Genomic DNA, 14,048 nt, shown 5'->3' with positions numbered 1-14,048 from the left:
TTTTCCTCCAAGTGTGCATTTCCTATAACTGTCTTGGAGCAGGAGCCATCTTGTGAGTACCATGATAGTACCTAAAAGATTATTTTTGCTACTAAAGTTAACAGATTGCAGGGAAGCATTTCAGTGATCAGATGTTTCATTCACCCAGTTGATCCTTTTGAGGATAATTGGTGCACGTGCCCATGCCCTGGTACTATCAGCTGCCGTGCTCCTGCTGAGGAGAATTCTTTTTTGTCTCTACATTGAACACTCTGGAGAGCTGCACATCTGCACTTTTACTGATCCTATTAATAGATGCTGTTAATCGGGGAAAATCTATCCTCTTACTCACTTGTGTATTATTGTTGGATATATTACCTAGTTTCATAGATAGCTCTTTTAGAGATGTTGAAAGAGTAATTTCCAATAGAGTTATTGGAAGAGTCATTTCTGATTATTTAATACAGCAGTTATACAACACTTCACCTAAAATAATAACAGCTTTTATTAAAGATTCATAAAGAGAAATTTTCCAAAGAATTGTTGACTTCTCTGTAGTTATTGTGATCATGTGCCAAGGAGAAACCCCATCTTGCTGCCCTGGTGCAGTGTGAATGTTGTAGTGAAGGGGCTTCTAAGTGAGTACCTCACCCAGGATTAATTCTGCAAGGCAAGTATTGTTCCTCTGATGACAAGGCTAGTGTAACCTGGTGCTGCAAATGCTGTTTGTGTTTTCACTGTCTTTGATACCACGCTCGGGACATAACAAACCATCATCAGGAGGAAATAGGAAAGGAAAGGAACCTAATTTGATTTTTAGAATTAATAATGCTTTAGATGAATCCTTCACTTTGGAACTACTAAGGTGGCTTGATGTGGAAGCTGATAGTTGTCTTGGTTATTTCATTTAGTCCTTTTAAGGAATTGCATCTTCATGTTAGTTTTTACAAATAAGCCTATATACTATGTGATATATCATTGTTGGTACAGTTGTCAGTAGTAGGGTCTGAAGATTGTTTTCCTTGTGGGTAAAGCAGACTTTTGTGGAGAACCTTGATATTACCTGAATGTCTCTTGGCTTGCTTCTCTCTGTGTTACCAGCCCTTCACCTGCCTGCCTCCATTAACAGTGTTATCTTCAACTTGAAAGAAAAATCAACCACCATCTTTAGTCTAGTGCTTATGTTTCCCTGAGCTAGAATACTGGAAGTTTACTTGAAGGCCCAAGCAGGTAAGAAGGGAGAACAAGCAACAAGTAAAGAGTGTCCTGGAAACCGTGGTGTGTTCATCAGGTTAGCTAAAGCCATGACTCTTGGAAACATGAAAGAAAGGGAATACTGAGGGATTTCATTTTATCACCTGAGTGATAATGAATATTACCTTCAAAGCAGACACAGAGTGCAGTGTTCCCAAGTGGTTGTTTGTGCATTTAGAATGAGAGAATAGAATAAGGTTTCACTGAAAAAAAAAAAAAAAGCTCTATTCTCAACATTTTCTTTGCCAAGTTTTGTGATACATCCCTTCATTTGCAGACAGCTTGTGGAGGATGAGTGCAAATTCATATATCAGGACCATAAAGTTTTTAGTTTTTAAAATTCTCTTTTCCCCAGGCAAACTAATATTTATCCTGTTAGCCACCACATTTAATATTTTGATGGGAGTGCTTGAAATGTATGAAAATATTGTGCCCCAGTGCCCCAATTAAAAAACTGTTGTGTAAAACAAGCACCTTTGTGGTCACCATTTTTTCCCCTTCTGTGCTCCCTTTGTTAATTATCAGTATTGTAGTATTGTTTCCTCTCTGCTTCTGCTCCTGAAAGGAGTAAGGGAGTACTTAGTACCCACCACATTTCTCTGTTCACCTTCACATATCAACTGGTATGGCTGTGTACTAATGAAGAAATAGTTTTGTTCTTAAGTGAGCTGCCTGTAGAGATAGTTCAGGGCTCCCCTGTAAATCCTGCATTCCAGAAGAAGCAAAATAAAAATCACCTTTTCCTTGAAAGTACATTTCATGCATCTCCATCTTTGTGATAGTATTGGAATCATTACACAGCAGTTGGCTCTGATACGCTTGCACAGACACAAATTGAGTCCGACAGGACTGGTGTCTCATGGACTTTGCTGTCATTTGAAATGCTGGCATGAAGATGGTAGTGATGAAAGGGGAGAGCTGGTGCCTTTAGCATTTTGCCTATGAAGATTACTTAGGCTTCTATTTTTTGATAGCAGTCGCCGATTCAAAAGATCTACAAAAGAGATTTGTAACATAGTGTAGATTTCTACCAGCTGCTCATGTCTTTTCTTCCTTGAGTAAATTCTTTTGAGCATTTCTCTGTACTGAAAATGGGCTCTTTATGCCACCCACAAAACTGTAAGATCTATTTAGTGGAATAATAATTAGTATACTTTTTTCTCTGCCCTCTTGGTTTTCATCTTTACTGCATAGAAGCCACTTGTGTGGTAATGAAGAAGGTAGAATCAAACTTAACAAAGCCTATATGTTGCCAATCCTTCAGAAAGTATAATTGTTTGTCATGTTATTTTAGTGCCAACGTCACACTGCTTAGGGATATCTCTATTATTTCCTGATGGAGGATGAAAAAGATTTTTATATTCCCTTATTTCTGTTCATGTGGCATATTTGGACAAGGATAAAACTGTTTTTCAAGTCAGGTACTTGAGCTGTGGTTCTACCAGTGTATCATATTCAATTACACATTGTAATAAATTAGATGGATTGAATTGAGATCTCAGCCCTTTATTCAATGCCAGATTTCTGTTTTTCTATTAGGCATAATTCAGATATGTGCAGGAAAACACAACAGGAGTTTTAACCTTGGAAAGTTGCTGAACAATGCAATATGTTAGTAATAGGTTCTGAAGTGGATTTTGTGGTGTTACTCTTACCAGATGCCAGGGCATCAACTCCCTGTTGGCATGTGGATTTGTTATGGATATCTGAGGTGCTTTGATTACCTTCTTGCAACATGAGTTCCAGTGATGTCTTAAACATTGTCATACTAGTTTCTTTGGTTTAGGACATGCTGTAGTTCTAACTAAAGATTCAGGATGTGACAGTTGCTTGGTTATGTGGTAAAGGTACACTAAGAAATGTGTTCTAACAGTGCTAATATTTACTGTGTCTTGGATCTTCTTGTATATACCAGTAGCTTGAAATTAATTATGTTTCTTCCCCTTTCTGCCTTACCATTTGTCTTTTAAAATTGTTTTGCCTCAAATTGTGAATATGTAAAAAAAGGAAAAGAAAAACTCTAGTCTATTTTTGCTAATTGTATTTTTATCTATTCACAGGCTCTGAAAATACTTCATCTGAAATTTCAGACTGGAGAGACTCGCAGTGGCTTCTAAGCCAGTGAGAACAAGGCTGCCAAAGCATGCTGGTGCCAAGCTGTCGGATGATGAACATAGTCAGGCCAGTGGTGGTGCTCCTATGCTTGCTGCTCTATGCTGATGCTGAAAGTAAGCTTATTATTCATTTATGCTTAGGTCTTGGCCATCATGTGTGGTTTTGTTTTCAGCTGGTGGTTACTAAGAGTCTCAGAATTAGTTTCCTTTTGAGTGATTCTTCAAAAACTTTGAAGTGCTGTCTAGATCACAACCAGTATATGAAAAAGATTGTTTATGCAACTTCCTTACTGTTTATTGTTCTTAATGCCCTTTTCTTAAGCATGGAGTGGTTCATGTAAGATGGTGAAGACCACTGTCACAAAGTTACAGTCAAAAAAAAACCAGCCTTGCTCACCAGACATTGGTCAACTACCTTAAAGACATCTGTCATTCTTTGAATATTTCTATCTTAACTTCGATTTAAAAAAAAATACATCCCCCTCCCAATTAATATTCCATCCAATTAAAATTCCTGTCCCTTTGTAAGTGCTACAACAGCCGTTCTAATGTATTATTTCCGACAGCTGTCACAGAGTACAGTATCCAAACAAATCAAGCAGAACTGACAGCTTAGTGGCTGGCCTAAACATGTGACAATTCAGTGAGGAAAGGCACCTATGTTTACTTGTACTGAGGGGAACCTGCTCGAGTTTGGTCAATTAGGTTATCTATTAATGGGAAGATAATATCTTCTTTTTAATTAGGAAATCATTAGGTCTGCCTTGTATACATGTGCTCCTTCTCCCAGCTGTTCTTTGGCTTTTTCCACAAGTAATGTGCAAATGAGAAACACCATTTGCTTTCCACCTGTTGATCTGCAGGTTTGCTGCAAGCTGATTGTTAACACTGGCTACAAGCTGACTGCTAACATTCACTTTGTTAACACTGGCTACAAGCTGACTGCTAACATTCACTTTGTTGAGGGATATTTTCCTCCTTTTCTAGTAGTTCCTGACTCCATGCAGACACATGACTGATCAATAACTTTGTTTCAGCTCTGTCTTTAGAAGACTTCTGTGTTTTTTCACACATGTGGTAAATTAAGTAGAAGCACAAAGTAATAGAATCAGGTTTAGTAAGGTTACGTGAATCAGTTTTCAATAAATGCATACAGAAGAGTTCTTCATCCCCCCACTTATCACCTGCACTCCAGGTATACAGAGTCACAGCAGTAAAAGAGATACCAAAATTTTTCAGTTTCATGCATAATAAGCTTTCCTTCTTTTAAGTGCAGATTTGTGAAAGTGAAGTAAATGGAGGAAAAAAGGACAAAATATACATGTTTGTTGTGTACTGACAGCTGAGATTCTTTGGCCCCTTTCCAGTTAGATAATGACCAGCTGGGATGATTGTGTCTAAGGTGAAGCCAAGGACATTTTAACACTTTAGCCAGCAAATAATTAATTGGGAAGTGGGCCCATATGTTGGACAGTTTTGTAGTTGTAGTATTCCACCTATTTTAAAAGTTGTAAGAAGCACAAAGATTAGTTTTTTGTGATAGTTTCTCTCAGAATGAAATTATGATTTTCAAGTATTTAATGCACGAGCTTTTAAGTGGCTTAAATAATTATATACATAGACGCAAATGGTATACATTATATGGTATTAATTAAATTGTGTGTCATATATATGTTTATGTGACTCCACTTAATATTGCATTTATACTGTTAGTGTTAAGTTAATGTTCTTCTATTTTAGTAATTTCTTTGAGGGTCATGGTATAGTCACATTTTCATCTTACACACAGTACTTTATTTGGGACATACACTGAATCTCCACAGACATAGTTATTTTATAGCCTGGGTGAGACAGGACAGCATCTGTGGGCGTTGTGTATGCAGACGCACAGAAAGATGTGTCTTCGTCCAGGATTAGCCCTCCTTGCCTGAAGAAAAGTTCCTCTGTGCTGGAGTTGGCTCTGCCCTCTGCTCCTGCACATACTCTTGCTCCTGTTTTGTCTTGCACTTTCTAGAAAGGCCCAGGCCCTACTTTGACCTAGTGCTTTTCTTGAAATTCTTCACAAGGAGTTGCAGGACCACATTACTTCATTTTAATGGGAAGAGAACACAGAAGGTGAGACAAAGAGAACAAAAAAATTTGTCAATTTTTTCTCTGTCACCCTCTAAAGACTATGCTTTCCTTTTTTTTTTTTTGCCATTATTCTCCAGTTGCTAACATCAATGCACTGCAGAAGAGAAGATATATCTAAACATTGACAGTACATTGTAAACTTTCTAGAGTAGTTGTAAATGAGTGAGGAACTCATGCTCTTCCAGTCTCGCTGTCAAATCACTGTGTCTGGGATTCGTAGCACCAAGTAGCAAGACAGCTTAATGCTACTGAACTGGTTCCCAGTGGTAGTCCTTAGAACTTTTTGGTTTACATACAACCTACACAGTTGAGAGAGGGAGGGAATGGGATACCTCTATTTCTCTTAATCATTGTGAAAGACCCCACACTCTGAAATGTGTTGGCGTGGGCTGATAAATGTACTGTGTCAACAAGTATATGTGCAAATTAGATTTTATTCTTTTAATCCAGAAACTAAATTTACATTGAATGAGAAAAGTCAGCAAAATTAAAAGGTGGTGAAACTACCTTAGCTGTTTTTTACCTTTTGATGTTAGTAAGTATGTGGTAGTTGTAAATACAAGAAGCGAAAAATCTCAAGTATTATGAGTATTTTTTTAGATGTCTTCTTTTATGTTTGGTATTTGTGAGTTCAGTGTACACTAAGAAGGAGTAAAATACATTTTCACTGAGGAAAGAGAGTACTTGTTCATTAGTCTTTATTGGCGAGCAGCAATCTGCTAATCTACAGTGTTTTTCATTGGGTGGGATGTTCTCAGTGGTGTAAATGGCAATGCTTCACCACAGCTACTGAGAGATCAGTAATATAGTTTTGTTTGTCATAAGATAAGTACTGTTTTTTTTCATGTTGATTTAAATGAACAGTAGCTATCCAGAGGCTTTATGCAGGTTTATCTGTTTAATAACAATGTATGTATGTTGCAGAGACTCCTACATAACATATTTCTTTAAAAACGATCAAATATGGTACATTATTATGTGTTTCTGATCTTGCCAAGGGTCACTGAGCTCGCTTAACCACTGAGCTCAAAGAAAGATAGGAAATATAAATTCCTTCTAAAGTGTTATTCCTGGTCTTTCCTGGTATTCCAGTTTTTGAAAAATAGGAGTTTAATTTTTATTAGTAGAATCAAATATTTTTCTGCAGGTAGTTTGCATCCTGCTTTTTAGTAATTGAGTTGATTCTTGTGTATCCTGTTCCTTTTCCTCACTGAGAAAGGCCTGACCACACCAGCATTTCAAAATTCTCTGCTGCATTAACTGCTGCATTAATTCTCTGCAGTAACTTTGTCTGTTTAATGCTCTTCCTTTATTCTTGGTTACATAGCTTCTGCTCTGATGTTTATCTTTTGTTACTTCTTTAGAGATGCTGTTTTAGAAGAGAAGCAAAAATTCTCTTTTCCTTCAGCAGAAGTGTTTGCAGCTTATTGTAAAAAGGCAAACAGAAATACTAAAAACAATGCATTTGCTGTATATTGCTTCTATTCCCAATTGTTAGACATGTGAATAATGCTTAGCTTGTTCTTTGGCTTCTAATGCATATTGTGACAGTTACCATCATGCAGGGAACCACTGTACCATCCTATCTCTAGGCCAGGATCAGTTCTGACAGGACAGTGATTACTTATAACAGATGTTGGGGTAATTGAGACAAATTCTTGTTTAATAGGATGTAAAGACAGCAATTTAGTGTTAGTGAAACCATTTTTTCCTCTATATTTTTTTTCATTTTTTGAAAAAATTTTGCTTTTTTGGGAACATGTGTGTTTTTCTCTGCTAATACCACTCTTTCTCTTTAAAAACTTTTGTGTGCATATACTATCTGAAATACATTCATGCAGTCTGTACTGAATTTTCTTCTCTCTAAGCACTTGTCTGTAAGAGTAAACTACCCCACAGATCTTTCAAAGTGATTAAATTACAGAAAGCAGTTATGTTATAGTAAGTCTTACAGGTGGACATACATGGTTTGCAGTAAAAACCCCCGCTGTTCCAGAAAAAGTTCATAAACGCTATGTGCAGTGAAGCCCAATCTGGAAATTATTTACTTTTTCGTACATGTACATTTGATAGTTAGTGAATTTTTTCAGAGTAAATTGGATTTAAACTCTGTTATCTTTTAACAGGTAATTTCAATTAATTGCTTTCAAGAATGGGCAGTCAAAAAAATTAAAGATAAAATCTTTCTGTTCTTTATTGGTAATTTTTTACAGTATCATTTGTCTTTATATTAGTGCTGATAGCATGCCCTGTATGTAAGATACAGCCATTTGATTATATTGCTCTGTTGGGTTTTTTTCTTAATAATGGTGATGTATTCAAGAAGGTTGAACTATAAGCTGAGGATTTTTTTGGGGGGAAAAAGAAGCTTCCAATTTTCTTTTATATTTTTTTTCTCAGGAATTTTGATATCCTCTCTTCAGCCCAACCCTAGGACATTTTTCAGTTGATTTGATGAAAATTAGTACATACTGTTGCAATAGTAGTTTTATGTTAGACTTGTTAAATATCATATTACATATGTCAAGTAAATCACCCATCAGTTAAAGTTTTAGTTTTAGGGGAAAGTGGGACAGTTAGTCATACCGAACCATCCTAGATGCATTCATTTTGCTCTGCAGCAAAGTGACAGCTTTGGAATAAATCTGATAGTTGAGATTAAGAGTCAGGGAAAAAGAAAATATTATACTATCATTCCAAACATACTGACTTAGCTGCAGAAACTACAGGTAATAAAGCTCTTTGCATGAGCCAGGGTTTATCCAACCCTTATATTTCAAATCCTTGCATTAATGCAAATTTGAATAATTTATTTCTAGCAGTAGCCATAACTACCACCATATCTATTTAATCTGGTGTAAATTACCAACAGCAAAATTGTGAGCTGCTTCAGGAATAAAATTTTTCAGTTTAAATAATTTTTAAGAATATGTTTTGGTTATCTCTTTAAATCTGTACTTAAGAAAACATTTTGAAATGCAATATGAACAAAAGATTTGTGTATTTTGTGTATTTGTGTATTTTGTAAAGCGTAGATTCAGAATTAAACCATCAGGGTTTTGAACTTCAGAATGAATTGAAGAAAATTTCAGAATGGTTCTTCTGAACATTTTTCTATCTACATCTCTGGTGCTCTGAAGATTGTTGCTGTGTCTCTTTCAGAGCTGTTTAGTGCTGTTTTCAAAGCTGTTGTTACTTCAGGTAGTTGTAAACCCCTACCTCCCTAAAGCTGAGCACTGAACAGAGCTGAGTTGCAAGCTTGGGAATCTGAGAAGCGTTAAGCCCTGGCAACTTTGCCTGTGTCTGACTGTGAAGGCAGTGAAGTTCCCCAAGTAAAAAAAGCCTTTATCTTTTGATTTTTTTTGGTGTATGTATAAAACCAGAGTCAGAAAATTTAAAGTCTCAAATCTTCCCAGACATCCAAAAATATAGATATGAGAAATGTATGTTAATGGCCTTACAGTGTTGGACAAACCCACATGATTTAGATTAATGTTATCTGTTAACAGCAAGTGTTTTTGGAGAAACTACAGTATGGGTAGTTATCTCACTATGTAATTCCCTGCAGCATCAGTAATGACCACTGGCAGATAAAGGAATGTGAGTCATTAATATTCCTGTGTCAGAATTGGCAGCAAATTCCAATGTGTCTGCTAGATTGCTTAAGAACATGTCTGCATACTTCAAAAGTTTACTAGAGGTACATACCATAGTCTCAGTGTAGGAAGGCTCTTAGAGAAAAAGGAAGAAACACTGGTAGAGAAATTTTAGATTTTGGTTTTTTTTGGATTATATTCATACAGCACAACAACTGCTGTGGTGTTTTACAATATTTTTACCCCCTGTCTGGAGCTTAACCCTCACTGGCTGAAATGGAGATAAAATGTTGAGTAGCAGCATCTGTTTCAGTAGTGAATTTTTGACAACACTTTTATAAAATGAAAAATATCTGGATGTGTATAGAAAGGTCACAATTCACTTTTGTCCAACCTATCTTTCAGTAAACTCCCTCCCCCCAAAATAATATATGAATAGAATGATTCTGGCTTAATCAGTGTCTGCTGGAACCCATATTTGTTCAAAATAATTAGGCAAATATTTTTTACTTTAATCCTTTCTAATTCTTGTGGATATGCACAATATTTTAGATAAATTTTTGATAATACAAATTAATTTGGAAATTGCTAATTTATTTTGACTGCTTCCTTCTAAAGGAAGTTATGTGGAGAACAAAGTTAGACCTTGACTTTAAGTTGCTATAAAATAGGTTTAAATGTCAAGTTGCGTCCAGATTGCTACTATGGCCTTCACTGAATTACAGAAAACTGTAAGGTACGTGTTATGAAAATATTGAATGTAGAATTTTGTCTGTTGATTACAAACTTCATGTTACATAACTGAGGAGAATATATTGATAAAAGACAATTAAGATGTCTTTTAATAAATGTAAAATTACTAATAAACATAAAATTGAAAATGCATGGCATATGGTCATTTCAGTTTAAAAGAAATTATGGAGCATGACTGTAAACACTTTGGACATGCTCTTGCTGTGCAAAGCAGTAGCAAAGGACAGAATTTCACAATGCATAACACATGAATTCCTACAAAACATAAATTTTGAAAGCCTTTTCCCAACAAGGCTATTTTCAGGAAGAGAATTCAATAGAAGTTTAGAATTTGTTCTGTTTGGATATAAAATCTTTGTCTATATGTCTTTGTGAAATCTAAGTGGGTAGAGTTTTGTTGTAGTTACTCCTAAGAAGCTGATTTTTAATTTGCTTTGTAAAACTTTCTGTGCTTTCTACTTCGGTATCGGTATATGGATGAAAGAGAGTTTCTACTGCTGTTGATTTTATTTTAATACATGGAATTGTGAAGGAGGCAGAAATTATAAGGGAAAGTGATAAGAAATTTATTTTGGCAATGTGAGTTAATTAGGTACAGACATTTCCAGGAAAGTTCCACCTGTGTCATTTTTTTCATCCAAGAATATCACGTACGCTTCAGTGTGTAAAATAATTGTAGAGAATATGGGCAGGTGATGTCTGGACTGAAAAGAGAAATAGTCAATTGGTCTCCTATTCTAGAAAAAAGTACACATTTTACCAGCAACAAAGAGTGCATAGTCTCTCTAAATGCAAGGATTTTGGAAATAAACAAGGATTTTTCTTGTGTGAAACATTTTTTGTGTTAAGATGAGGTTGTAGAGTCCAAAACTTTTTGATTGAAAAGCAAAGGTAGAGTGAATGTGATTAAAAAGGCAAATTAACCTTACAGATAGGGGCATAGTAAGGCCAGCAATGCATTGAAGTTTGTCAGTGGTTCCTGACAAACTGGAGAAAATGCAGAGAGGTGAAAAACAGAGATTCAGAACTAGGAAAATACTTTTATCATCTCTGTTAATAAGTTTTTAATAAAACTGAGGACTTTTTTTAGTTGGTGGATACATGTTTTCTTCTCAGAATGTAGCAATTGTGATAGAGAGCTTTGCTCAATAAATTTGAGTTTAATGGTAATTAGTGGCTGATTGTGGTCTATTGCATCTATTGAAACGGCTTAAATGTCAGTTTGCTACTATATATCTGAATATTCTCAGATTCAGATTTTATGCATTTCAAAGAGAGTACACAAGGTGCTAGACTTATTACAGAGGTGACGAAGAGAATCCATTTGTTTCTTTTTTTTATATAAAAAAACCTAGTTTTAAACCTATGAGTAATTCTACCTGGGGAATTTGGAAGAGGAAGAAATCATTGGAAATTATATAAACCTTAGTGCACCTGTATTTTGCATGCTAGAATACAGGCTGATATACCTATGTCAAGAAAACACATCTGAGTTCCATAAAATCCTTTCAGTGACAGCTAAAATGGTCCAGAGGATGGGACAGCTGCCATGTGAGAAGAGACTGAGGAGGCTGAGACTCTTTGAGTTTCAAGGAAGGTTGGCAGAAGAGGGTTGTGGGGATTGTGGCAAAGGTCTGCAAAGTTGTGGGAGCAGAGGCGAGAATGAAAACAGAATGGGTATCTACCTAGTCAGTAATATTAGAGCTGCGGAGTTTGGGGATTTTAGTAGAAGAGCTATTAAAAGCAGGTAAAAAATGGAAATCACTGGTCATTTTTCTTGAGGCAAACAGTATTTATAGTTGTAAGAAACTTTAAAAATCCGTGTACAGGAGGTCCATAAATTAATACAAAAAGAACAGACAGGAAGTGAAGTGAATGGACCTCAAAAATTGCCCAGAATAATGTGGCCATGTATGGCATGTTCTATTGATGTGGACACATGATAGCAGACAACAAGACTAAGTGTGTCCTAATAAAGCATTTGCTGCCATCTTACACTCAGAAATACATATGGTTTCAACATGCATTTTGCATTGTGTTCATTGACACTGACTTCTCCAGAAAATCTGATTTGGAGATTCTTGTATCACACTATATCACAATTCTATCACAATTATTACATCTATATTTAATAACATATTATATAGGAAGTGAAATTGGAGGCTATGGCAAACATTTAAGCAAATGCAGTTTATAATTTTGGAAAATTGCAATATTAGTGTTATCTATAGCAGAGCTCACATATTTGCCAGCCCTGTGTTTATGTGTTTTTGTGTATGCAGATTTGGGGCAGGAGATACAAGGATTAGTTGTTTTATGGGATGACTTATGAAGCTTTACAATTCACAGATGAAGTACATTAGTGGAAAATCCTAGTCACCTCTTTTCCCTCTTTTATAAACTTTCATCTTCAGACATACTCTTAATGTGAAGAAGTGTTAACATGTTCACTGACCTTTTTCAATATCTGTGGTCTGATGAAAGTGACTTAAAGGTTGTAGCATCTAAAGATGTATGCATTCTAAAAACTGGAGGAAAACTGGAATCTAGAAAGGTCCCAAAACATCTTAGGAAGATGACACTCTACTCTTAAGTACAGATTTTGAAATCAAATGGATATAGATTCTCTTAAAAGTATTAACAATATATAGTTGGTTTTAACATTAAACGTTGCATAAGAAATTAATTTAGATTCCTTTAAAATAATTAGGCAGTGCACTAATTGAAGATAAATTTGTCACTAAAGATATTTTAAAATTTAAAGCTGACTAAACATGATTCTCTTGGATTGATTATTTACATTCTACGTAGCAGCTCAGTGTTACTTTCTATCAAGAATTGTAGACTTCTAAAAATATTACAGTGAAATGAAGTGCTTTGGCAACTCATAAGTATGAATGTGGATAACATGAGTATGTTAAAAATAGCTTTTAGATTTACATGAAAAATCTGAGGGATTTTCCCATGGTAGAAAGTCTCTAGAAAACTTTTCTCAGCTATACACCACTTGACAGCAGCTCACTACCCACACAGAGCAGGAGCTCATTTGATGTCTTGAGAACCTTGAGACAATTCATAATTGATCTCAATTTAGGTATGTTGTGTATAAACAGTTTTGAGAAACCTGATCATTAATACTTCTGGATTTTTGATGCATAAAAAATAGGATACAAAAAATTTAAAAAGGGAGTATTTCTCCTTTATTTATAACTTTAAATACTAATAATTACATTTCCAGTACTCTTTCAATTTTCTCTTTCTTTTTTTCCTTCTGAAGAAATGCAAATATGTGAATGGAGACTAAACAGGATTTTTTGCTACCTCTGGCTTTGTATTTGATTATTTGATTTTGAAATGCAGAATTTGGATAGAATTTGTGGATTTTATTTATATGAAAATATTAGAACTTTTAGCCAAATTGTTCTCAGATCCCCAATCGTAGCAAGATTTGTTTACCTTTTCCATAGCCAGAAAAACACATCTTTTGTCTAGAATGTCCCAAACATTGTTTTTTCTTTAGTACAATATAGACTGGTATTTTTGTATGGGTTCCTCTCTAACACGTGCACTTAAGTGAGAATTTATAGATGCCTTGTTAATTAACACTCATTTCTGCCACTGAGCAGATCTTCTAAGTCTTTAGTATCATTTTCCTTATCTATGAGTGCATGGCTCAGTGTCTCATTGCAAAATATATTTTAACCTTGGGGGAAAAGATACACTGCTCTGAGAGCCTGAAGATCAAGAGTTTGTATTTCTTTGATGTTAATAGATCTGTCATGTCATTTCACTTTACAAAGAAAGCATTTTGAAGGATCAGTGAGAATAAAGAGGGGTCTCTCATGTAGGACGACCAAGTTTACACCTCTCAGTTTTTAGTGTGTCAATGTATCATGACAATCTTTTTTCTAATTCCGTATTAGTATTTTCTTTCTGGTTTACTGTTTGCTTAGGTTGTGAACAGAACATAAAATTGCAACTGCAAGTCATCAGAACTCATTGAGCTGTAGATACCTTGAAGCAGTAAGGACTACTTTCTCACTGTGCGCAGATCAGTCTCAGAAATCATATTTGTTGGACATCTGATTGTAGGCAAGAGAAGGGTCTATACCGAGACTGTCAGATTCGAAGGAATATTACATCTTATGTTTTATCACTGGAGTCATCCAGATACCCTATCCAAAGCTGACTTTCAGGAGATAAATTAATAATCCTTATT

At 35.4% G+C, this 14,048-nt stretch overlaps 1 protein-coding gene across 1 annotated transcript in view; it reads left to right on the top strand.

The window, feature by feature from the left end:
• PTPRD (protein tyrosine phosphatase receptor type D) overlaps nt 1-14,048 on the top strand; it is a 452,720-nt gene that overhangs the window by 166,359 nt on the left and 272,313 nt on the right. The window contains 1 exon segment of the mRNA XM_031060787.1: nt 3,294-3,461. Coding sequence (XP_030916647.1) covers nt 3,377-3,461 — 85 coding nt within the window. The 5' untranslated portion in view covers nt 3,294-3,376.

The sequence above is a fragment of the Geospiza fortis genome, unplaced genomic scaffold (genome assembly GCF_000277835.1).
Source record: "Geospiza fortis unplaced genomic scaffold, GeoFor_1.0 scaffold491, whole genome shotgun sequence".
In the NCBI taxonomy this organism is placed as follows: Eukaryota; Metazoa; Chordata; class Aves; order Passeriformes; family Thraupidae; genus Geospiza; species Geospiza fortis.
Note: the sequence above shows the minus strand (reverse complement) of the source record. Positions and strands in the feature narration are given on the sequence as shown.